The sequence below is a fragment of the Amblyomma mixtum genome, chromosome 2 (assembly GCF_055824585.1).
Source record: "Amblyomma mixtum isolate Tamu chromosome 2, ASM5582458v1, whole genome shotgun sequence".
NCBI classification, from domain to species: domain Eukaryota; kingdom Metazoa; phylum Arthropoda; class Arachnida; order Ixodida; family Ixodidae; genus Amblyomma; species Amblyomma mixtum.
In genome coordinates this window covers 274,981,737-275,007,874 of record NC_143013.1, presented here as the reverse complement: position 1 = coordinate 275,007,874, position 26,138 = coordinate 274,981,737, and the positions used below count along the sequence as shown (strand labels likewise).

At 49.6% G+C, this 26,138-nt stretch overlaps 1 protein-coding gene across 1 annotated transcript in view; it reads left to right on the top strand.

Annotated features, from left to right (window-relative positions):
- The window catches only part of LOC149364061 (protein gooseberry-like), a 78,440-nt gene extending 52,724 nt beyond the window's left edge, over positions 1 to 25,716 (top strand). The window contains exons 2-7 of the mRNA XM_089574060.1: positions 5,998 to 6,170; positions 9,629 to 9,923; positions 14,634 to 14,872; positions 16,168 to 16,366; positions 20,001 to 20,116; positions 22,489 to 25,716. Of these exons, the coding sequence (XP_089430186.1) occupies positions 5,998 to 6,170; positions 9,629 to 9,923; positions 14,634 to 14,872; positions 16,168 to 16,366; positions 20,001 to 20,116; positions 22,489 to 22,755 (1,289 nt within the window). The 3' untranslated portion in view covers positions 22,756 to 25,716. The remainder of the gene's footprint in view (positions 1 to 5,997; positions 6,171 to 9,628; positions 9,924 to 14,633; positions 14,873 to 16,167; positions 16,367 to 20,000; positions 20,117 to 22,488) is intronic.
- Positions 25,717 to 26,138: the final 422 nt, after the last annotated feature.

Genomic DNA, 26,138 nt, shown 5'->3' with positions numbered 1-26,138 from the left:
TCCCAGTGGGGGAGCCACCAGTCGTGGCATGACAAGGGCAGAGGAACACATCTATGAAGCTCGCGCCGTCCTGCATGATATGCTTATATCGGCGTAGCTTCCACAGCCCTGCAAACGACTTGCGAGATGAATGATATGAGGTTTCTTTGACTTCGCAAGATAGTGTGCAAGCTGCCATCTGTTATGTTGAATATGTTATGTGTTGGTCTGAGCGGTCTTTGATGAGATGTAAGCTACCGTAGCCTAAAATAGTTAGCCAAGCGTTCTCGTCGAACCCCACAAAAAGGAATAAAAAGGGAGTAAAGCTGTCCTCTAGCGCACACCCTTCTTCAAAGGGTGTGCGCTTGAGCACGACTTACTCCCTTTTACTCCCATATAGGCGCATTCGTGCTTAGAGTGCACACGTGATGTGCACATTTCACATCAAGTATTTTGTGGAATGCATTGCAACCGCACCAGGTATCGCAGTTTCACCGTAGTCTTTTCAATACTTTTACTAGCGGCGAAACATCGCCGCAAGTTTGATATGGAGACAGAGGCTGCCGCTAGGGGCATCTAAGGGTATGGGAGCAGCGCCGGCAAGAGGCGCCTTATGGCTCATGGACGTCGGAACTGCGAATATTTGACCTTTTTCGAGCGATATTAGGTGCAAGTCATTTGTGCTGAGCAAATATTCTGTGCAGCTCAACGGCAAAATATAAACTTGTTGAGTGAGTTATGACGACAACATTCGTTATGAGGTAGGCATCCAAAAAAATAAAAATTGACCTGCTTGCCCTGGATGTCGTCTCCGTGATACGATGTGTTGGCGGAATAAAAAGATTTTCTTCCGGCATTCATTCGGACGATATCAACGTTTCGGCAGCTGACTATCATGCATCCGAATTCAACTGGAAATGGCTGGCGACTATGCGAAATACTGCTTTCTATAGCCTTATCGCGGTGCTTTTACGTGAGCGCTTTGGAAGATCAGAAGGGGATGCGTTTTAGAAATTAGTGCAAACGTGACTCTGCTATCAAAACCGCGAGCGAAAAGTCTGCTCGTCTAGCGATGCAGCGACTATGCACATGACTACGCACGACTACACACATGAGCAGTACGCAAACGCCTAGCCGTGTACTGTGCGATGTCAGTGCACGTTAAAGAACCCCAGGTGGTCGAAATTTCTGGAGCCCTCCACTACGGCGTCCCTCATAGCCCTGATTTGCTTTGGGACGTCAAACCCAATAAACCAAACCTAAACCAAACGCCTAGCATAAGCTTTTTTCCTCCAAACGGGTCCATTTGTGAAGGCTTATGTGCGACAGAATCTCACTGATTGGAGCACGACTCGTTTGAGTGACGCAAAGCCTCGGGATCACACTTGAGTTCTGTCGTTCACGTGTGGGCTCTGGTAAGTACGGCATTTCACGAGCGCTTAAAGGAGTACAGGCACCTTTGAAGTGATGGATAAGAATCGTTCATCGCCACCTTGTATTCGTTTACGGCCGAAAAATAATTTATAACTGAATATCTTCTTACATTCATTTCACGTCTAAACGGCCTAACGACGGCTGCGACGTCAAAGACCTACGTATACTAAACTATGACGGTCCTTTACTAATGCGAAAATAAGTAGCCTGCGCCGCTGTCAAGCTCCACCAGCTTTTTGGTCGATGTCCTCCCTTCATCTTTCATGGAAACAACCAACATCTGTGCGCTTTCTTCAACGGCGTCAAGTTCATTCTTCCCTATAAGGTTCGTCTTTACTGCTTGCGCACGCTCCATTGCATCGGCCTCGAATGCTCACGGGAAAGCTGTTCGTCTTTTCGTAGCCATCGAAGCCGATCTTAAAGATAGATTATGGCCCCTCTGGCGTCATTCTTGAGGTTTTTCGCATGTGTTGACAAATCCAAATTCAAGCACTGAAAAGTGGCCACCCTAACACCGCCAGCAGCATTTGCTTGCATACCGAAGCTGATTGCACATCGGGGCTCATTTGGCCATGTGATTTAGCAAGATAAAATGTCGCAGCCGCAGTCGGTCGCACCCCCCTCCCTCTATTTTTTATTCGACAGCCACGATTGGCTTCTTAGGATAAGGCGAATGATCTTTAAAATAATATATAGTTAGCACCCATAGATAGTCTGCACCACGTGAAGTTTCACCTTTTGAACATGTATAATCCGTGGACATGTGGTCCGGAAAATACGGTAATTTTTGTTCGGCGCTGAATTTGATATTGTTTCACGGAGGAAAGGCGTGTGCTGTCGCAAAATTTGTGCCCTTAAACACTTCCTCTTCATGCGCAGAATTTTTCCAGGCCCTTAGTTCGCAACGCCATTTGTAACATCAATTGTTTCGTAGAGGTTCGTGCACGAGATATGCATTTTATCTACTGCCCTAGCCTTGTGGTCAGCTGGTTGCTCTAGGAGACGTTTTGCACGTTTTAGTTGTGTTATCGCCCGAGGTATCGAATTCCATTTCAGAAAATACGCCGGCAAGTCGTCGAATAACACGCCATTCGGCTTGAGCTTCGCCATCTCGCGTTGCGACGTCACAACGGCACGTCGGACGAACCGTTCATCGACATGAAGATGCATGCCACTCACCTCAGTTTTTTTTTCCACATACACGTATACATGGACGCAAAATCTCCGTTTTGCTTCCGCGTCATGGCCAGCTTCGACTTTTTCGAGCTGTTCGGAGTCACTAGACATGAAGAACACCTTTTCTCGCGTTCCTGTGTAACCAAAACTGCAGCCAGGTACAGACTAGCGCAATTTGAAGGTTGTCGCGCGAGCGTTGACCGGCCTAGCGTTCCAGGCGCCTAGCGGCCGGTTTTGGGACGATGAATATCACGATTTCACACTCTCCCTCGTTCGCTGTTCCATCCTACAACCATCGCCCCGCGACGAAACCACTACCCTTTCTCATTATTCTAAGCTTTCCGTTCTTTGCGGCCAAGTGTGCAGTTGATTGCCTCTTATCTTCGCGGACGATGACAAAATTGGTAAAGAAGATTTGGTAAAGCTGATCTTTGGCACCGCGTCATTTGAACGACTTTTATGCGAAGCATACTAGCCGCACAACCGAGCTCTTCCTTGCTGCGCCGCGCGCGGCCGCGTAGCTACCACTTGACCTACATCGGCACACCACGTGATATGACGTCACAACAGCTGTGAAAGCTGGTGCTCAACTCGTGCGCTCGCTTGCGGACGCGCAGCCTCCGCCGGCGGTATGCTTCGCATCCTAGGCTTAACCGTAAGCTAAGCCAGGCCATTTTTTTGAGTTGAAAGAAAATATACTATAACAACATCGCCTCGTCATACTGTCTTTGCCCACCAATGAAATTTCGCAAAAGATTGTTGCAGAAGGGTCTAACTGCTGTTACACACGCCAGATGCAGCTTCGTAGCGTCTATTTCCAGATAACACCGAAGAATACGTCGCGCGCAGTAGCAGCGCTGCCTGTTAGATGAAGCAAAAAAAAAAATTAAAAACTTACTTGCCCAGAAGGGAGTGACGGCTGCTTAAGGAACAGCAAAGAGAGTGAGGGAAACTGGCCCTGATGCCATCCTCTCCACGGCAGAGGGTTCTGGGCCATGGCGCTGTTCATGTTCTCGCTCGACGCTGGCGCGATAACCTTCAAATCACTCTAGGCTTTGCGCAGCAGATATTCAGCATCTTTCGCGGCACTCACGCAAAGCATACCAGCTGTGTAAACGCTAAAACCTAAGCACGAAACCGTACTGATATCACCTGCTGCCAACGGCGGCCACCTCGCCTGTCGTCTGCTCGGTGCCCTTATCTCATCTAGCGCGGCAGTCTTGCCTAGCAGCGTACAAAGCTCTCCCACGGCGTTTCGACGAAGCTTCGTAACCAGTGAAGGTGCTGAAGAACTCGGGTTTCATCCTTCCATGGTCTAGCCGGCATACTGGCTTCGTTTATTTTCTAGCGACGTCGGTAGTTGCTACTCTGTTTCGTACATAGCAGGCAACGCTGCGGAGGTTGCTGAAATAGTTCGCCCGCGAAACCATATTACTCCGCCACGTATCATTCGTTCTTCTCGAAACTCCGGTCATTGTTTTTGCGAATACAAAGAGCGGTATAAAATGATGTAGCATTGAAAATCACGGTCGAAGATGAGCTGTGAGGCGTTCAGTGTTCAGGCTCTCTGACCATAATTTTCACGGAGAGTGAACTACTTTTTGGGCGCGTAATTCGCCCTACCAACCGCCTATCATACCGCCACGTGTACGTTTTGCTTCTCGAAGTCTCGACGAGTAGCAGGACGAAAGTGTAGCAAGAGGTAAAACGAAGTCCAGGAAGTGCCAATCACGGCACTTAAGATTTGTCGCTACGGGCTTAGCCTGCGCGAACTGGCGCGCTAGCTTTGGCAGCGTTGCCTGCTAAGTATGAAACGGAGTATAGCTGTCCAAAGCGGTATGCGCAACATAGACACGGAATAGTCCATAAGAGCTGACGACTTTTAATTCGTAAAGAAACGGCAAATGGACAACACATCTAAAATGTTGTCTCATGTTAGTATTTGACAGCATTTGCCTCAGGCCGAGATGCATGGTTAAAAAAAGAGGGGGAGGGGAAGTAGGGCGCTAGGCTAGGAATAAAAAAATTGTGGTCTAATCCATGCTGTATCTATAGATAACCCACATGCAGGAATGCATGCGCGCTGTTAAATGTTTGTGATAACTATACAACGTAAGAAAGATTGCGACTTAAGATACCTTTATCCTCTCTTTTGGTCACGTGACTTGTGGGCACCCGCGAGTAAAGCTTTACCCACGTGGCAGCAGCGATGATGCACGTGGCGCGTAGGACATGTCGACTTGGAACCCTCGCCTGGTATCTGCATGTGAATTACTGTCTTGAGTTTGCTCGGGGTGTGGACGGACAGAAAAAAATCTGCTGGGAAATCGAGGTGAAAAGGTAGCCATATAAAAGCATTCCTGCATTGAAGTTTACACAGAAAAACGAGGCTGAACAGCATTTTTTAAGCAGAAAGCATAAGCAATAAATACATGGTTCAAATGGGACCGCTCGGCTAAATGGCATCAGGCTATAAAACCAACAACTCTGGTCAGATTCATTTCTCAATGGAAAAGAGTTTATGAACGCAATTTTTTCACATATATTGCAAGATTTCACTATAGCGATCACTATATCCGCGGATCTCCCGTAAGCACGCTTTCATTTTTTTTTAGCTATTAACGTTTTCGATATCGTCAAAAACGATCACCATTGATTTTCGATGGCAGTCTTAGCTTCTCCATGAGGGCGATGGAAAACTTTAAAAGAAAGATTTTGCTACGAATCGCAAGAATGGATCGTTACCTTCAATATTTCCACAACTATAGCATACAATATTCCAATATTCAAAATTCTTGTCCAAAAATGCTGGACATGGGTGTCAGGCTACAGTGACAGGCTATGCACAGCCTGCAACCATAATTCCGCAGTTAATTCCGGGACCACAACTAGGTTTATTCTGATGCGGAAACTTCCGAGCAGCCTTTAGGTTTCGGTGTTGTACCTGCAGTTGCACGCGCGCGGTCGTATTTCGATGGAGGCGAAATGCTAGAGGCCCGTGTACTCTGCGATGGCAGTGCATGTTAAAGAACCCCAGGTGGTCGAAATTTCCGGAGCCTTTCTCTACTGTGTCCCTCATAGCCTGAGTCGCTTTCGGACGTTAAACCCTCATAAAACGAAAAGAAAAAAAAGGCTGAGGCTTAACTTGGTTAAGCCTGGAGAATGCGAAGCATCATCGTGTCGCGTAATTTGGAGGCGCACAACCACAGCGACGGCGCGAGGTGGGCCCCCGTTTCTCCACTGTCGTGACGTCATCGTGTCACGTGGTGTGACGTCATGTATCACGTGATTTGGAGGCGCACAACCACGGTGAAGGGCTGAAGTGGTAGCTAAAGTAGTATGCTTCGCATAAAACTGTTTTAATTGTGGCCTTCCCTCACTAATGACTGCAACTTCCTCCCATCGCAGGTCAAGGTCGCGTCAACCAGCTGGGCGGCGTGTTCATCAACGGCCGCCCGCTGCCCAACCACATTCGACTGAAGATCGTCGAGATGGCGGCCGCCGGCATCAGGCCCTGCGTCATCTCCCGCCAGCTCAGGGTGTCCCACGGCTGCGTCTCCAAGATCCTCAACCGCTACCAGGCACGTAGTACACTCCGCGCCAGCCGCGGTCCGCGAGCTCCACAGAGAGAGCTCGCGAAAAGCCCCGTAATCTCTCCGCAGCCGACCGGAAAAAGTCAGGCCGACCTCCTGGCGGGATAATCCGATTTCGGCGCACAACGAAAAAAGAGACCCCTCGCGGCAGGATGCCGCGCGGACCGGCGCTCAAGTTATTGTGCTGAAATCGCAGTCAGTTACCTGCAGCGCATTCGGAGCGACGCTACCCGCTGCTGCCGCTGTTAAATGCTGCGGGATGCATTTCTGCATGAGAAAGAACAGGCAGCAATATAGGTATATGCGTGTGTAAAGCGCCTGTCACGCGCAAACCGCGAGTGACATTGGAGAAACTCTCGTATTCGAAGCGTAGCGGCTGTAGATGAGTGTGTTGAATACGTATACAGTCGCGCTCACTGCGGCCTGCAATACATCAGACGTAGCCTGAGCCCACTTCACGCGTAGCTGTGCGAGCTCAGCGGTGCTGATTTAGCTGTTAGTTGATCGAGCATCTTTGGTGGTGCGCATGACGGTGCATTGCTGTAAAGCACAAACCCCAGTAGGATCGGTGCCTCCGCGTTGTAGCTCATAGTGAGCGTGACTGTCTCCACAAGTGAAGACAGCTACCTTCAAGCACGCATACACAAGTAGTATATACCGCTTCGCACTCCTTTAATGTGATGCAGATACGCGTGCCTTAATTGGGCTAAGCCATTTGTTCCACGGAAAGTTGGATGCGCACTTAGGATCAGAGTTGCAGCATGCGTGAGCAAAGTTGCCAACTTATGAGCCTGTTTTTTCTTGTATCTCGAAGGCTGAATACATTGCGCTCAGCCGTTTGTTCCATGAGGAGCTCTGCACGATCAGCATTGTTCCAACATGCATGAGCTAAGCTGCCAAGCTACAAGCCAATTTTTCTTGCCTCGAAGGAAAAGCAAAAGGTCCCACTCGCCAAATTGCTCTTCGTTCATCTTGTTTAACATATTTTGTTAACGTCAGAATCCTACTAATTAACTTATTCACCGTGTGCGAGGTGGGATCTTTATTATTACCGACTGCAGCTATTGTTTACACGGTGCTAGTTAGTACGGAGGTGCATGGCCACAGTCACTGCTTTAACTGGTCGTAAAAGGCCTACCATACGCTTTGTTGTGTGCAACGCTTATTTAAAATAAAGTTTATCCTCCTCCTCCTCCTCCAGCTAGAAAGCTTCGACAAGCTGTCAACGCACTAGAACCTTAAAGCGATGGGTTCTTAGTTCATGCACAGCCTCGTAATTGTAGTCTGCAACAGGACCCAAACTCTCCTTCTATCTCCTGTGTTTGCACTCACACGAGAAGGAAGGTGATTAGGGAGATCACGCAGGCCAGTGCGCACCGTCAACGCACACTACCATGGGACATGCACGAGTGACATGACTCTGTCGTAATTCACTCTCTACTACTTTTTTCTGCCCCTAGTGTTTCGGGCCATGACGGAGTACAAACGCACTCTGGGCATGCCTTCTGAAACAGTCGAAGCAATATACCATCCAACTTGAGCCTACTCAACGCGCCCATCAAAAGCGACAATACTCTGCTGGTTCTGCGAGACGAACTTTCACGACTTCATTTGGTTTAAGGTTTTAAGAGGCAGCATATACGACGTCGAGCAATAGCACGCATCCCCCCACTTGTCCTCGCCGCTGTCAGCGTATATACACAGACACTATATAGCTGGAAGTAGGGGGCTGGTTTCGCTTGCTCAGTATTACACGGTAGATAAACACACAGCTATGCCTTCCATTGTTTATTTTTTTTTTTACTCCTTGCGTCTAGCCGGCGCCCACAATGGCCATGTTAACGCGGACACATGGAAGCTCGTCATCACTTCCAGCGGGCCGTTTTGCTGCGTGCTGCTGTCGTTAGCCGGAGTTGTAGGGCCTCCGTCGAAACCCACACAAGCACCACCAAGGGGTGTGTGTGTTCGCAGAGGGCGAAGAAGGAGGGGCTCTCGATGACTCCCGGTGACTCGCGGGTCACGCACCAGCGCTCCAGAATAGATAGACGCCTTGGTCTACACGGCTACTTGCAACCGAGTCTCTCCGTGTTTGCCGAGCCGTACGCACACGCCTTCTGTGCGTTCCCTTGATGAACTCTCTCAGCAAGTTCCAGCGCGGGTATCAGTGAGAAGTCTGCTTGCCCTGTGGGCCTCGTTGATTCTTTTTTTTTTTGTTATCCCAAATTCAATGGAAGAGGCTTGATCTGTAGCTTCCGATGCAGTGCACCCAACTTCGATGCGGCGTCATGGTTTCTAAAGGCACGGGCGCCGCGGCTCGACACAGGGGTTCTGAATGCGGCTCGCACCCAACAATGGTGTCCATGGTTCGGTGCGACTCGCGTTTGCGGCGGCTTTGCGGCTTTATGCAGCGCGGGCGATTAGGATGTCTGCCTGCGGTCGGGTGACGCCGAGTCAATGGTCTAAGGCCAGGTGAGGGCGACGGTTGAGCCGTGTCAGAGCACCGCCTCCTTCTCTGTGCCTTTTATGAGAGACCCGCCAGTCAGGAGGACACAGTCAAGGAAATCCATAAGCCGAATTTTCGTCCCTTTCTGCTGCTTTTTTTTTTTCTATTGCGAACTTGCGCTGGCTTCTGAGAGCCAACAGTTGCACGTCCTCGGCGTGGAACGTAAGCTCGCAATGTGCTTGGGAACACCGCAGAATTGCCTGCTGCGGCATAACGCCTTTACCACGGAGCAGCCAAGAGCAAGTGGCAATCACAGTGCCATAACCAGCGTTTCTTTGGTTCCCCACAAGTTAGCCGGCACGCTTTCTGTAAAAGAAACTGTAGAATTTAGCCGCACTGATGTTTCGTTTCATACCGTAATGTATACAACATAGCTCTGTCGTAGTGAGCAACAGTTCGTGTTGTCTAATGGCTCCTTCCTTCGCCAAGTGCTTTGCGTGACCAACTCCATAACCATATGTGATTACATTGTGGCCAGTGGCAGCGCCATATATACTAGACATTCCTGGAATCCGCTTTAGTGGACATCCCTCACTGGTCTGGTAGTAATCTTTCTCAATTAGGGCGGAGGGGGTCAATTTTCGTTGTTATTTCTTCGCTAAAGCCTGAGGTTTTTCCACCGTCAGCGCATTTATCCCCTAACACGCACTCCAGCAACGCAAATGCGCTATTATCCAGCGTCAACACATTATCTTGTATACCTCCAAATTAAACGGCTCAGGTCACTCCGCCTTGCGTTGATCCCTGCCCTCATTAAACTAAGCGCATGCGCGCCATTTCATGTCGTACGCTGTTTGTCGGTTCATTGCGCGTATCACAGAACACGCACCTTGCGAGCCCGAGTGGCTCCACGCCGAAGCGTCCTGCGTTGCACGTCTACGCACCCGGAAGCTCACAGAAGGGAGGAGCGGGACTAAGAATGTGCCGTTGTGTCGTTACGCAGGAGACGGGCAGCATCCGGCCGGGCGTGATCGGGGGCAGCAAGCCCCGGGTGGCCACCCCCGAGGTGGAGAAGCGCATTGAGGACTACAAGCGCGAGAACCCGGGCATCTTCTCGTGGGAGATCCGCGACCGGCTCATCAAGGAAGGCATCTGCGAGCGCGCCAGCGCCCCATCGGTGTCCTCCATCAGCCGGCTGCTGCGCGGACCGCGGGACGATGACGAGGACCCCAAGGCCATGCTGCTGCAGCACAAGCACTCCATCGACGGCATCCTTGCCGCCAAGGAGATGGCCCCAGGTGAGGCGCCGTACATGCTCTGCGAGGCAGCGCCGTACATGCTCTGCGAGGCAGCGCCGTACATGCTCTGCGAGGCAGTGCCGTACATGCTCTGCGAGGCAGCGCCGTACATGCTCTGCGAGGCAGCGCCGTACATGCTCTGCGAGGCGGCGCCGTACATGCTTGAGGGCCCAGCCTGCATTCATGTCCTGACAGAAGGATCAAGGGCGCTTGAGAGTGACCTGATGCACGTAGCACATAACAAAACAAAGTATTCGGAGAGGGCACTGAGGACCTTCGCCATCGTCACCACCACCATTGCCTTCATAGTATTTCCCAAAGGCTTCGTAAAGCAACTTCCCTCTATGTTGCCGAAAAGCAGGATCCCTGTCCCACATTTTCCACCACTGTCTTCAGTGTTTCCGCTGGGTTTCCACTGGGTTTCCACTGGGTTTCCACTGGGTTTCACTGGGTTTCCACTGGGTTTCACTGGGTTTCACTGGGTTTCTACTGTATTTCTCAATTAAACGCTTGAATATCTACCGCCACTTTCCGAAAACGTACCCTCTGTCGGGGACCCTAAACATCTTCTTCACGCGAAGACGGCGTACATCACAGAGGGCTTAAACAGGAACGATATAATCCAAGCGAAGGGACAAAACGAGCAAGCTTCAGGTTTTATCGGCGGTGACTCAGAAAAAAAGAGGGAATGAAGGACCACATAGAAACTTGTCAGAACCAGCTGCCTTCTTATTAAGAGTGGCGTGTAAGAAGGGACGAAATCTATTGCAAAATTGCTGCGCTCTTTCTTTTCGGAATGCGATCGCATTAGGGCAGATAACACAACGACGCATGTCAGCGGGGCGGCAGACTCTATCATGCTCCAGTCTGTCACATTATAGACAAACGACAACGCTAGCACGAGCGACGACTGGACGTTGTGGCAATTTGGCATATGTTCAGTCCAGTGACAGGGAAAAACCTAATTGATGAAGTCTCTTGCAGGACTGGTCTTGACTGCCGAGCGAAAAATTACACGCTGATAAGGGGTTGTAGCGAGAATAGGTACGCTTTTACTAATCTCATTCCTGCTGGGAATAGAGAATGAGCGAAACAAGCGTGTACATTTCATATGTTCGCATTCGCATTTTGGCATGCACAAGCGGTAAACCTTTTCGAGGTCCATATGTTTTAGTCGAGGTTGGCCCTTTCCGTGACGAATAGGCTTATAATACACGGAATACGTGTATGTCAGTGATTGTGGAAAATTTCAAAAATTTGCCCCTCGCTCTATTGTCAGTACTGCGCCTGCTTGTGCTGCAAGTTTTTTGCTGGAACAAGGGCCTATCCAGGCTATCTCTGTTATCGCCTTTTGCCTCTGCCCCATGACAGTACTTTTGTAATGTCTAAAGCACAATAAACAAACAAACAAAACAAACAAGCTGAGGAAGAAAGAAAAAAAAACATTTTCCATACCTTAGAACGTATTCTGTTGCCCTAACGGACCAAAGTCAATTTTCTTATCTCGATTTTCGTTCGGATACCGTTAACTAGATACAATTCGTTCTCTAACAAACGCAGCTCTTTTTTTTATTTCCCTATTGTTTTCTTTTTATTTAACCTGCCTACACCTTAAACATAAAGGAGTAAAAGTGAGTAACTGTCTTTTTATAAACTAAGGTGCACAAGAGGACAGGTATTCCCTTTTTGCTCCCTTATAGGCGTATTCGTGTTTAGAGTGTATGATAGCCCACTTCAGTAGTAACTTCCGTCGGGCTGTACGTGTGCGGTGATGCGAGGGCACTCCGAGCCCACAAACAGGAAAGAAAAAGGCTGGTCTCTTCCTTTTTATTCACAAAATGGATATATACATGCAGCTACATATACGTGAATATTACTGCTGTACAACACATCGCGGAGTCATCAGCATTAGCGACAAGTGAAATGATTGCACAGCCAGTTGCAAGGACTGATCCTGCAAACATTGGGAGGTGTTATTTTTTCGTTGTTTCTTTTTCCTAGTCTTTAACAATGTGCTCGTTACTTCTTACTTGGTCGCACATACCTGTTGTTTTTGCACAGCGACAACACTGCCGTGAAAGCAGAGAACAGAAACGCGACGACCGATTCCTTCGTACCACAGATTGAGCGACACGTCCGCGATCTGTAGTAGTGAGGTGCTTAAGCGCACTGCCTATACCACATCTGTGGTGTCCTTAACAAATTTAGGGAAGGACATCGAAACTTACGCAAACGACAGACTGAAAAGTAGAGTACATAGCTTCAGGCCCACATGCGTTGTTTTATTAAGCTATCACGCCTGCAGATATGTTAAGTACAGCTTATCACAATACAAAAGCACCAGTAATGGCCTGAGATATCACAGCATACCTAAGTTGACGGAACACGTCTTGTGATATTCGTGCCTGCCACCTAGTGATTCTCAGCCGTCAGTGAAAGCTCATAAAGAGGGGAAGTATCAAGAGCTTCCACATGCCGCTTAAATAAACGCGAGCAAGGTGTGTTGCTGGGCGAGTTGGTTGGGGTACATGTTGAGAAAAGCAGCGCTTGCAGACAAAGGACCAGAACAAGAACACCAGAACAAGCGCAGTTGTGTGTCCTTTTTGTTCTAGTCCTTTGTCTGCAAGCGCTGTTTTTCTCAAAATAAATAAACGCGTTTACTTATTGGGGGCTTGTTCTGAATTTGACACACCCACGAGAGGGGATGAGGTGGGGTTGGTGACGAGTTGCAAGGAAAATTATTGTAAACATTTGTAAAGTGAGGCTGAAAGCATACATTAACAAATATGTGAAAGAAAAAAGCATTAAAAATGAGCATGAGCTATTTAAATGTGAAGCGTGCTAGACGACCTGAGGCCACCCGATTTCATCGATATACGTATACATATATGTATATACAGTTGAACCTCGTGATAACGAAGTTGAAGGGGTACGGCGATTAATTCGTTATAGCCATAGTTTCGTTATAACCCGCGTTGGCCGAGCTACCAAGGGTAACCGTCGTTACTTCGTTATATCTATTAGTTAGTTATAAACCGTTTTGTTTTAACGGGGTTCGACTATATGCACGCTTTTTCTTCATCGGGATCATTATCACCATAATCAACCAAGCCAAGTTCTCTAAAAAAAAGGCAGAACTCTACCGTTTCTCACGCCTCTAACTGTTCTCGTCCTCTGTTAGCCGTGGTTTTCCTCTCTATATAGAAAGTATACCGCTGGTACAGTTAGCTTTCTCTTGCCTTTTTTCTGCCTTCTCTAAACGTTTCTAGAGTGACCCACACAGCAACCAACTTGTCCAGCTAGCTATCTTCTCCGCCGCGTCCGCATAGAGGAAGCCGCTCTTGGGGCAGACTCGAGGCATCATCTGCCGGCGGCGCGACGGCGAACAAGGGAGTATCCCCGCGGTTGTATCACGCACGCGGCGACGTCGGGGCGCGAAAGGGGGTACAGGGGGCAGGAGGGAGGGGGGGTACGGTATAGAGGCCGGGGGGTCAACTCGTGACGCCCCCGCCGCGGGGTCCGTCATTAATCGCGACGCGGCGCGCGCGCTCCTCGGGCGGCGGCGGCGGCGGCGGCTGCAGAGCCGCGCGTATGTTGTGTAGTGCCGCTCCGGGAAGGACACACTGGCCGCCGAGTCTTTTAACTAGTTCTCTCTTCCCGCCGCGTGCGCGTAATTAAATGATGAGCGCCGTAAAGAGAGAGAGCGGAGGAGAGATTCGCCCGCTACACGAGAGCCGCCCCGTCTCGGGTATCTGGCGCGGAGATGCGCTTTCGCGTTCGTCTCTGCTTCGCGACTCTGTGCCAGACCCTGGATTTTAATCGTGCCTTCTGCCCTTCCTTTAAATGCGGCGCCAAGCCAACACAGTAATCAGACTGCCGAGGATGGAGAAGTACTGAAGGTCTTCGACAAGAAGACCTAATAAAGGTGTATTATGAGTTTTAAAGCGCTGCATTGAAGAACGCACTTTTCCGGGATAAGTTACGTCACCACAGAACATCATGCTGCTAAAAGGTATTGCGTTTCCTTTCCGGTCAAAGAAATGTTATCAGGTAGTTCGGAGGTTTCGGTGACATGTTGGCCGGCGCGGTAGACATGTAGGGCAGAGCCTTATGGGATATGTGGGCTGGAGCCGTAAGTGACGTGTGTACCAAAGTCACATGGGATATGTGAGCCAGAGCCGTAAGTGACATTTGTACTAATTGCATTAGTGATATGTGGGTCAGATCCAAAGTGACATGTATACCTGAGTCGTATGGGATATGTGAGCTGGAGCAGTAAGTGACATTTGTACTGGATGCATCAGCGGCATGTGAGTCGGAGCCAAAGCGACATGTGTACCATAGCTGTATGGGACATGTGGGCCCGAGCCGTAAGTGACATTAGTATTGGATGCATGAGTGGCATGTGGGTCGGAGGCAAAGTGATATATGTACCAGAGCCGTATGAGATATGTAAGCAGGAGATATGTAAGCCGTATGGGATATGCGAGCAGCTGCATGGGACATGTGGGCTGGAGCCGCAGGTGACATTCAGGCCACAGACAAAGGTGGCATGGGGTCTGATGACGAGTGTAGGTTGATGGCGAGGTTGATGGCGAGTGTAAAAGGACTGCAGCAGACTGATGGCTCTTCCGTGCAGTGACTGCACAGTGTGTCTTTGCCTATGGTGCATGAACCACATGTCTCACGAGATCCTCTGTACGTGCGCAGGCTCCCGTCTTTCCGGCGGCGAGTGCAGCCTGGACTCGTTCTCGGACGGCGAGGGCGGTGGCGACCCGACGGCCGAGCCTGGGCTGACGCTGAAGCGCAAGCAACGCCGCTCGCGCACCACCTTCACGGCGGCGCAGCTGGACGAGCTGGAGAAGGCGTTCGAGCGAACCCAGTACCCGGACATCTACACGCGAGAGGAGCTGGCCCAGAGGACGCGACTCACCGAGGCAAGGGTCCAGGTACATCCACTCGCACGGAGACCGCGCGGTGCATGCGTCGGCGCGCGGGTCGGTTGAATGTCCCGAACGGCAGCTGAGCGTGGAAGGGTGGAGCAAGAAATTGATTTTTTTTTTTCGGGGTACTAGAATCGTAAAAGAGGAGGAGAGGAGGAACCACGTGATTTGGGGCGCATCCTAAGCGTACAGGGCATGCATCCACAGATTGCCGCACGAAGGCTAGTAAGTCGTCCCGTCGGTGCCATGCCAACCAGGCACGCCAGGGTGGAAAAGGATGGTCAGGAATCATGGTCCCGAGGGAACAGCGCTGCTGGGGCAGCCTAGGAAAGTGCAGTGTCTGAGCGCAATTCATTGATAATGGGGATGAAATGCGGTAACATTTACGGGATCGCCGCAAGGTCTCTCACAAAATATACATTTAAATCAGCTCATGTCCATATAATATATTTACCATATATATGAACGTGAATAGTCCGCAAACGCCACTTCCAAGTGGAAGTGATGGAGTAGAGGTAGAGCATCCGCCTTCCGTGCATGAGGACCGAGGTTCGAATCCCGGTGCCGCGCAGTTCTCCACCGGATGAAAAAAAAAATCCTCGTGTCGATGGAATTGTATAACAAGGCCTGGGGTGTGGCCTGTTATGGTGACCAGAACCGATAAAGCACTCTCTCAGCAGAACAGGGTTTGGCCACCCTGGCGTAGTAGGTGTCCACAACCTCCTATATGAATGCACAAATTAGGCAGGTTTAATTGGAGAGGTGTGGGAGAGGCCTTGGTCCTGCAGTGGGCGTAGTCGGGCTGTTGATGACTTAAGAGAAACATGGGTAAGTCAAAATGGAGACACACTTGGCCTCATCCTTCCCTGTGCGTTTTAGGGTGCCCCGCTTGGGGGGAAAAGAGCAGTTGAATTATATTCGCATCAATACGGTAGGTGGATTGCCTAGCCGCCCGCGCTGCCTAGATTACTTCTATCACGACAGTTGCGCAACTCCCATTGCTCCCGTGTACTGAAATCTCGTACTTTGATTGGTACAAAACTTGGGGGTTGGCTTACCGCCACGCCACTTGTAGCACTCAGATGAACAGCTAAGCACTGATCAAAACACGGATGCGGCGATAAAAATTTAAAAAAAAATACAAGGCGTCACCTGTAGCTCACTATCCAGCCGGTAGATGGCGTCCGCATTCACTGACCTTCAGCCATGGCCACAGGTGACGAGTTTCGCAACCAGCAGGATTTAAAAAGAAAAAAGGGCTCTCGCACGGTGCGAAAACTGCCGCGCTTGCTTGGGTGCAGGTCTGGTTCAGCAACAGGCGCGCGCGCTGGCGCAAGCAGATGGGCAGCCAGCAGCATCTGAACGGCTTCCCGGCGCTCGGCCTGCCCGTGTACCCGGCCGCTGCCGCCGCAGCCGCGGCCAACCCGTACCTGCTGCAGCCGGCCGAGCCCCCGCCGCAGTCGTACGCGCCTCCTCACCACGCGGCGCAGGCATCGCAAGGTAAGCATGCGTCATCGGGCTGCCCCGTCTTCATTCGTGCAGAAAAAGGGCGATAAATAAGAAGTGGTAGGGTCTTGAACGTAGTTAAATCGAGCAGACGTGTGAAAGCATGAGTTCATTCTTCGCCGCTGCTTTCTGGCATCTGCATGTGCACGCAACTGCGTTTCTCGCTCTTCATCTTCACACCATCTCTCCACTTGGCGGCAGCTGGCGCGACGCCTTCCTCCTATTGGCTGCAGCTGGCTCGACGCTCCTCCGAACTTACCCGAGCTCCCTCCCATTGGCTGCAGCTGGCTCGACGCTCTTCCGAACTTACCCGAGCTTCCTCCCATCTGGCTCGACGCTCCTCCGAACTTACCCGAGCTTCCTCCCATTGGCTGCAGCTGGCTCGACGCTCTTCCGAACTTACCCGAGCTTCCTCCCATTGGCTGCAGCTGGCTCGACGCTCTTCCGAACTTACCCGAGCTTCCTCCCATTGGCTGCAGCTGGCTCGACGCTCTTCCGAACTTACCCGAGCTTCCTTCTATTGGCTGCAGCTGGCTCGACGCTCCTCCGAACTTACCCGAGCTTCCTCCCCTTGGCTGCAGCTGGCTCGACGCTCTTCCCAACTTACCCGAGCTTCCTCCCAGTGCATGAAGCTGGCGTGACGCTCCTCCGAACTAACCCGAGGTTACCCGAGTTACTCCGAGGCTTCACACTAGATTCTTGGATTGGCTTGACCTCGTTAAGTAGTGTTTTCTCACTAAAAGCAAACCGAACGAAATAAAATGACTGTAGACAGACGGTATGCAGATATTTTAGGGTCATGCAGGTCCGTGAAAACTATGAAAACCCTTGAATATGAAAAGGTTGTTTTCAAGGGCCTTGAGAGTCCTGGAATTTCTGTAGGTCCTTGAAAACCCTTATTTGTAGTGTATTAAACGATTTATAATTTTCTTTTCTTAATGATAGGTGTAACGTTAAGAATTAAGAGCAGGAGTTGGTCAGGAAAGAAATGCGAGTTCATGATAACTGAGCTGAATTCGAGGAGAAAAAATGGGCATTGACAGGACACGAAATGCGAAAAGAAAACCAATGATCCCAAACTACGCTAAAAACAGCAAACTTGGCTTGGCCCGTCTGGAATGGAAGTGTTGGTATCACATCCTTAGAGGTTTCGGCAAAATCCGTCTCTTCTCAACCATTGATTATGAACTCCTGGAGGTAAGTTGTTCGTACAGAGGACTGTGGAGAGTCAAACCGTTTTCCATTCTACGCCGAGGGCATGGGAGCATGTTGCACGGATTCAGCAGTAATAAGAAATTCACCGTGGAAAATTTGAGAGGAATTTCTTTCATATCATAGCAGATTGTGTGCGATGCTATGGACAGAGCAGATGTCAGGCTTTCTGCAGATCACAAAGGAATTGTAGCTTCCCGTGGCTTCAGCAAGATATCATCACAGTGCATTTTTTTTAATATTGTAGAGACAGGAGGCCAAAAGCGCAAAAGAAGCAAATGTACAAAAACCATTTCCTAGTTGTAGTCGTTTTAACGACAAAAAAAAATGTTGGAAGCAGCTTTTCTGACGTGAATGGGTTTAGTGGCTTCTGTAACAAAACAAAAGCTACTAATGACCTGGTATTGGTGACAAAGACCAACGGTTTGAAGAACACTGTTAAAGAGGGAGCACAAAACATTCCAACACCAGTGTTGAGTCGAGCTTTCGTAAAAGATGCGACTGAAGAGCAAGTTTAGCTTGTGTGGTTTCGTTGGTAGAAACGCCTTGTGCAATATAAGTTGCAACCGTGATATGTAAAAAACATCGTTTCGATAAGCCGCTACGTTTGTTCATCCTTGAAAAAATATTATGGAGTCCTTGAAGGTCCTTGCAAACCATTGAATTTTGAAGCTCGGAACAAGCATGAAACCTTGAAAAAAATGAATGAAGACAATGGCAAATGTAAAGTAAGCTGTCCTCTAACACACTCCCATTTACAAAATGGAGTGTCAATTCGCCACGTGGTGGTAGCCAAGGGAACTATTAGCGCTTATCCCAAATTCGTGGTAATGTGTCCAGCGAGTCGTGGAATGTCCCCAGGGGCCCGAGTACCGCCCTCTCTTTACGTGACAACCTGAGTCGATGTGAGCAGCGTTGGCATCTTTAACCATGCTCGATAGGCTAGACAATTGTATGTAAAAGCATTGGTGTGATATCCCTTATTCATCTTATGTAACCTTGACAGAGGTAATAAAAGAATTCATTCATTCATTCATTCATTCATTCATTCATTCATTCATTCATTCATTCATTCATTCAATTGCCCCTCGTATCCTATTGCGCTGGACGATGCACGTAAACTAGCACCGTGAGTACTAGTTTGCTCCGAGTCAATTCTGACCTTGAGTATAACGTTTTTTTGCCAGAACGTGGCTGTTTTCTTTTCCTTTTCCTTTTTTTTTTGTCGTAATGTCTCAGTCACCGTCTGGGCTGGAGTATTCTGCGACAGCAACTCGTCTTGCGGCGCCGGCATGGAGTCGCGGGATATGTTGCGATGCGTAGCACGAGCTGTGTTGTGTGCGGTTATCTGTCGTCCGCAGGGCTGCATCATTATCTCAGAGAGAACCTGAAATGGCACGGACCCGGAGATCATGAAACGGAAGGTGCCTATAGCAAGGTCGCTGACTGCGGCCGTCCATTCAACTCCGACAGCTCCCCGAGAACCAGAGGTCTGCACCTCCTATTTCATGGGGAGATAGGAAAAAAAAAAAAGAGAGCCTAATTAGCTTGCTTACAGTTGTCCATCGAAAGCTCCCACTGTCTTGTTAATGGCGCAGAGGTGATAACCACACCCACACGTAGCAAAGTGAGCGGCAGTGTTTCTGACGTATGCGCATGGTCACCTGGGGTGTAAAACCAGAGCAGGGATATGATGCAAGCCCGCAGCACCATTCCTCTTCATGCGAACCGTTTCCGAATTACGGATACTTCACATGATGGCATATTGATGGCCCAGGATTCGGAGGCGCATCAAGTTGCCTTGTCATCTATAAAATCACGCCACCATTACCAGGGGTTCGGGTCAGTGTATAGCCAGTGCCGCTAAGTCTAGCGGCCTATAGCGCTTCAGTGGTAGCCAATCGATCATTCTCTTTTTTTTCTTACGTCACGGATGATGTCAAAGCGTTATTTTTTAATGTTGTGGCACGTGGTGGCAGTCAAAGCAATATTATTTATTATTTTGTGGGGTTTAACGTCCCAAAGCGACTAAGGCTATGAGAGACGCCGTAGTGGAGGGCTCCGGAAATTTCGACCACCTGGGGTTCTTTAGCGTGCACGGACATCGCACAGTACACGGGCCTCTAGAATTTCTCCTCCAAAGAAATTCAACCGCCGCGGCCGGGATCGAACCCGCAGTCAAAGCAATAATTCTTGGTAATGGTCACCAGGAAAACCAACTAGCGAGCGCGCCGATAGGTCCACAACGGCGATTTTGCGACTGTGTCTTCTCATAAGGAGCAGATACGCGCGCTAACTAGTACAAAAGATAGGACCGCAAATAATAGCCAGCGATTGAAATAAGGTTTGGCTTTATAAGGTTTCCCAAATGGTTGGCCCAATCGCAGAACATTAAACCCCGCATGTTTTTTTGCAGAGGGCGTTCCCCCGTCCGTGGTGCAGGCCATGGGTCACGGAACACCGGACCCGCGGACCACCACGTACGGACCGGATCAGCACTACGGGTCGCAGCAGCAGCCTATCAAACCACAGGTGAGACGCAGATCAGACGAAAGAGCTACTACTGGGGCTAGTTGGAAATACATACTTGAAGGAATTGGTGAGCGCTAAAAAACACGAAAAAGGGACGAATGCACAGGACGAAGCGCTTGTCCTGTGTGTTCGTCCCTTTTCCGTGTTTTTTAGCGCTCACCAATTCCTTCAAGATCAGACGACTTTTTTTACGGCTGCTACTGCTTCTGTTTCTTTGCTTATATCCTATCCTGAGAATGGCCACGGCCAGTCATAGCAGTGCTCAGCACGCCCGCACGATCCCTCTCTCTCAATCTGGGGTGGCATAAATTCTGTCATTACAGGCACCCCGACTAGCGCAAAACAGAAAAGGACACAGAAAGACAGGACACAAGCTAGACTTGCAAATCTGTAGATTGTGTCGGCCCTCTTTCACAATGATTGTTCAAAAGAGTATAGATGTCAAATTCTTGCGTGCGCGTTTCCTTATTTCAAATCACGCGTTAAACATCAGTATACACGTACCACCCTGTGGTATTAGTGTACGACCGCAAAATAATTTGTAATTGAATTTGTTCATGACCCAGTTTCGCTTTCGGTTTCATCAACCGAAGGATGGCTGTGACGTGTAGTTGGTGTTTAGGTTCCGTGACTCCAGAAAACAAAGGGCAATATAACGGCTGATACGTCGTTTGTTGTCATTCTAGCTCTTGAAGCAGGCTGGCCTAAGTGTTTTGGTGCATTAAAGCTGCGCATCAGCGGTTGTATTGTAGCTTCTGTCGTGTCTCACGTGACTGAAACACCAATTAACGTCACATCCATCGTTCGGTTGATGAAACCGAAACAGATCCAAGAAGAAATTCAACTATGAATTATTTAGCTGTCATATGGGAATACCACGCGGTTGATCCATGTATTCTGATGGTTAACGCATCATTTATAGAAAAAAAAAAACACGCAACTGTTGTCGGAGACAACTCAAGAACCAAGGGGCTTTTTTCCATCAAAGGACCCTCTTCCAGCCAATGGCGTCGGCGGATTCTCATTAAAGCCCCATTCTGATGAGCCTTCTAGCATGACAATGCAGGGAGTGGCAGATGAAGAAAGGGGATAGTCCCCTCCCTCCATGATAGTTCTTCCATGCATTGTCACGCCGCTCCCTGCTGTGTCAGGCTAGCAGGTTCGTGAGAATCGGCCGACGTCATTGACTGCAATGGGGTTCTTTGTCGGTGAAAAGCAGCGCCATTCTTGAGCTGCACCCGACTAGAATAAGTGCTATAATTTCTTACATTTATTGCGTTCACATCTAGTGTAGACCTGAACCTTTTAAATACCCGGCAATAAGAACAGGATACTTGGCGACTGTATTAGACGGTTTGTAGCAAGACCAAAAAAAAATTGTATTGCGCATTCACATCACGGCTGCGCAGGATTGAGCCTGACCCATCAGCGCAGGTGTCTCCCTCCTGGTCGGTGCAGCTACTTTACCGGGGCAGCCTAATTTCTAAGGTTTGTTGCATATCGCGCGAAGAGGAGACCAATGACTGCCGCCTGGCTCCTTCAGATGTGATGACGTAGGCATGCGGGGAGCGTCAGCCACCGCAGTCACCGCTCAGCTGTCGCCGGACCGCAGCGATCGCTTTCCCACTAGTGTGGCCGTGTGCAGCCGTACTTTTAGTACAGAAAGCCAACGCAGGGTCCATACATGAACGAAGCCGGCGTTCTGGTCCCGTTATTCCGTTATTATGTTGTGCAGCTGTGCGTAGCGGTGTAATCCCATAAAAAGAGTGTAACAGCCGCCGACTCCTGATAGGGTACCAGAAAGACATTGATACACTTTTAGATTTGAACATTGACGACTCTCGCACTCCTGGAATAAGACGAAATCGGCAGATGCCGTCGCTGGCAGTGCTTTCTGTCTGCGACCTCCTCTATTTCAACAGTACAACGTGGTCCCTCACCTCAAGGAAAAGAGGGTGCGAGAAAAGAATCAAATCATTTTTTTTTTTACTTCCAGTTCCTCCACAAACTGACCTTCTAGTGAGCAAAGCGAGTAAACAAAGATAGAAGTACCAAAAGAACACCCTACATGTACCATATAGATGCTCTGGTCACTTATGTGGTCACTTGTATGCGGCCACTTCTAACTGCTCTAACTTACCACAGTTTATGACGCTTTGTTGGGAAGCTCTCGTGACTACCTGCCGCTGAAGACTGTCGGCTTCATTCCGCGTCCCCTTTTCTTCACTAGAGGGACAGTTCGAGGAGCGATGAAAAAGACAGTGCGCTCTCGATGTACAATATTTTGAACAACTGTGACAGGGTATATGCCTCATTCATAGATCTCCTAAAGTAGACGTCATTAACATAAGGCTTCCGCCGCCGCCTTGCAGATGCTGAACATGCTCCCGGGCCCAGCCGACTACGGGGGCCTGCAGCAACAGGACGAGTGGCGCACCCAAGCGGCGGCGGCGGCCGCGGTCAGCCAGGGGGGCTGGCCCTCAACGGCGCCCCCTCCACCGCCGGCCCCAAGCGCAGCCGCGGCCGCGGACCCTTCCTCTTTCGGCGCCGACGCCTTCGTGACGCCACCTTTCGGCGCGTCGGGTCTGGACCTCAAGGCGTCCTTCTACTACCCCGGACTACGGGGACTCTCGCTCTGACCCCCGCCGCAGAGCGCCACCCTGTACATTGCAGCATCCCGCGGGCAGCTAGGGGATAACCTCTCGTCGTCAGTCGCAAAGGGAACAGCCACGCCATATCCGGATGAACCGGTGGACGCCTGCTCTGCCTCCTCCTCGAGGATGACGTGTGCTGCGTGCCAGCGCTCGCATGCAAGTGTGTCCTTTCTCGGGAGGCAGCTCCATGCTGGCGGCCATTTGTGGCAGTCCTCGCGCTTGCTAGCTGGCGGCGCCTGAAAGGCAGTACGTGCAGCTTTCCCGCGCACATCGCACCGATGTGGCTGTCTTGCTCGTGCACTTTCCGCGTCTCCGCAGTTTCGTGCACCGAGATTGGGCTCGATGACGGCGCGACAAGGCGCTCAAATCTTTTCTGAACAGTCATCTCACGAGTAGGTATCAACTTGCAAGTCGCAGGTAATAGCGAATAAAGCGGCCAGAAGTGCTCTCCTATCTGCCCAAAGTATTTATCGAAGAAAGCTATGTACAGTCGGGGACAGAAGTCTCCGGACCACGTGTTCCTCAAACGAAGTTTATAGCTATACTATCAGAAAGCGGCTCGAGACCGCAATTGTGGAGATGAAAGAACAAAAATTGAACTTTTACCTCCACAAGTGCGGTCTCCAGCCGCCGACTAATAGCTGTGCTATCAGCTTCGTTAGAGGAACACGTGGTCCGCAGACTTTTGTCCCCGACTGTACCTAGCGCTAAGATGGATGTTACTGAGCAATTGCTCCTTTAAAACGAAGTCTTCTCCATCTTCGAGGATTCCTCTGCATGCATCGTTCTGCAAGCCGGCCTGGTTAGCTTATAGACGGTAGACCTAGTGACTGTTCAGGGCAGCTAGGGACTGGTCTCGGGCTCGAGTCTCGGAATAGGACAAATTTTCCTTCAACTGCTTATATATACTGAGACAGCGCTGTAGCTTTTTTCTCCGAAGCTGCGCTCAGCTGGACTCTTAATGAGTAATTACTCGCTTATAATGCTCACCATTTGGATGACTCACCTGTCGCGGTTTCGGTTGAACCGCACCGATTACTGAGTGTCCACCCCCTAAAGTATGGTCTCATCAATAAGCCGTTGCTTTATACGTCTTGTGGGGCATATCAGCGGCTGTGTCAAGTGCTATTTTTATCTATTTTATCTGCGTGGTAGCAGCAGATTTTGACGGACAAGGAAGAATCTTTCGTTCCTTTGAAAGTCGAAGTGATAATCAGGCGGATGCTAATAGTAAACGCATATGTCAAGATCTTTCAAAAAGTTTAAAGGAAAGATTACACGAAAGTTTTAAAGGAAGTTTAAAGGAAAAACCATGAACAAGGGCCGCCATTTCCTTGCGACATCAATGAGCACTTGAGCTCAGGGCGACAACAGCCGGCTACTCGGCCTGTCTTCTCTTTCTCCCTCGGCCAGTAAGGAAGCAAAAATGCAGCCTTGTATGTGAGTAAATTAACAGCACGCATGCGCTAGAACGGACCAGTGATTTGTAGCTGTTGCTTTCTAATCGCCTTCTCACTAACTGACCAAACCAGCCAATGACGTCGACATGCGGTGGAAGTAAGGTTAATGACAAATTGTTGAAAGATTAGGATCTTCAGCTTGCACTGACATCGCACAGCACACGGGCACCTTTTGCGTTTCGCCTCCATCGAAACGCGGTCGCCGCCGAGGTCGGGTTCGAACCCGGGTACTCCGGCTCGGTAGACGAGCGCCTTAACCACTGAGCCACCGCGGCGGTACACAAATGTGTAACTACTGCGTTTCCGCAAGCTCCGACCTTCTGTCCTCGTATGGGGCGCTCCATTTTGAGTTCCCCCAATTCAGTACATGAAACTTTTCTCTCTTTTAACTAAGGGCCCGTCGCGGTGAAGCAGCTGCCACATTTCTATGCGGGCGAACAAACGCCAAGGTTTGTGGCGATGTCAGTGCACGTTATAGAGAACGCCGGGTTAACCCGGAGCCTTCCGCTTTGCGTTCTACTATATACATACCCTACATACCACCTCTTGACTGAGCATCAACTTCGGTACACGGAACTGCTGGGATAAAGTTCAAAGACGAGTTAATGCATGCACCGCCAGCTCGTAGCTATCTTGTTCGAGTATGTCCGACCATAGTGCGGGCAAAGCGGTCCGCCATCATCGAAACCGCATCGCATTGGTTGCCGCTGTACCCTTTCCCATGTGCATGGTGCTTCATGTTTTGCCGCAGCTTGGAATTACTATGGAACTCTTGTGTGGTCCAGCCGAAAGCACTTTGAGTTTAGTATTCTTATGTGGCGTCTAAGGCCGGCATAATATAAGGATTTTATACTATGGACGGGATAGTATAACAATTCCACTCGAATTCTATTCCATTTTTATTCTTCCAGTTCTTCGTCATTATACCTCGAATGACGCTACACGCCCGCCATCATCGGGAACTGTCAATCATCTTAGCTTAAGATGAGATCGGAATAGAAAGGAAAGAAAGTAATCGTTATATTACGCCGGCCCAAATCATCGAACTTCATTCTCTGGCTTTTCTCTTTTTTGCTTAGAATTAGCAGCGGCGAAGCATCATTCGCAACAGCGAACATTGCAAGCCGCAGTTTTAGTTATGGGCCGGGATAATAATACAGTTCTGTTCCAGTTCCATTCTATTTCTATGGTTTACGCCTTTCGTTACTGACTCAATTGTAACACCACCCCCTGTCGCCTACATCTGCGACGGTAAGCCCATGGAATAGGATCGGAGGAAAAGAACTGTTGCATTATGCCGGTCATGGTATTGCGGAAGAGACAAGACATAGGGCTGTGAATGGCCGTAAACCAAAGAACCCACGCCTGCGCCCATTCAGTGCTCTGTGTTCGTTCTTGTGCGCGACGATGACTTTTACATACACGCGGACCTGAGTGGTGATGATGATAATATTAATAATGAGAAGAAGAATAAAATAATAGGCATTGCTCCTCGGAAGGTGTCGGTCCTGGTGTGCATTTTCTGTGCCGAGTGGTAACAGCAGCCTCTCACCGTCGGTGATGCAGCGGTAATGCAGCCACAACATCACCCTCGGTGATGCACCCGTGATGCAGCCGCAACATCATGCTTGGTGATGCATCGTTTGAGACGCCGATGCTAGTTGCACCGAATCGTCACCTGAAAACATTCTCGATGCCGAACCATAACCAACTACAAGAAGCAACTTTTCCTTTATTTGAGGTCTGCTGTAATATCTGTCGGTGCTATCTAAGGTGTTCCAAGGAACCGTAGCCCTTTTATGACCTTGCACAATCTCGACTTGCAGCACGACGTGTGACATGTTCTCTGAAAGGCGAATGTTACTTGGCGAAGTGCCATTCCACCTTAAAAGTGGGAGGAGTACGCAA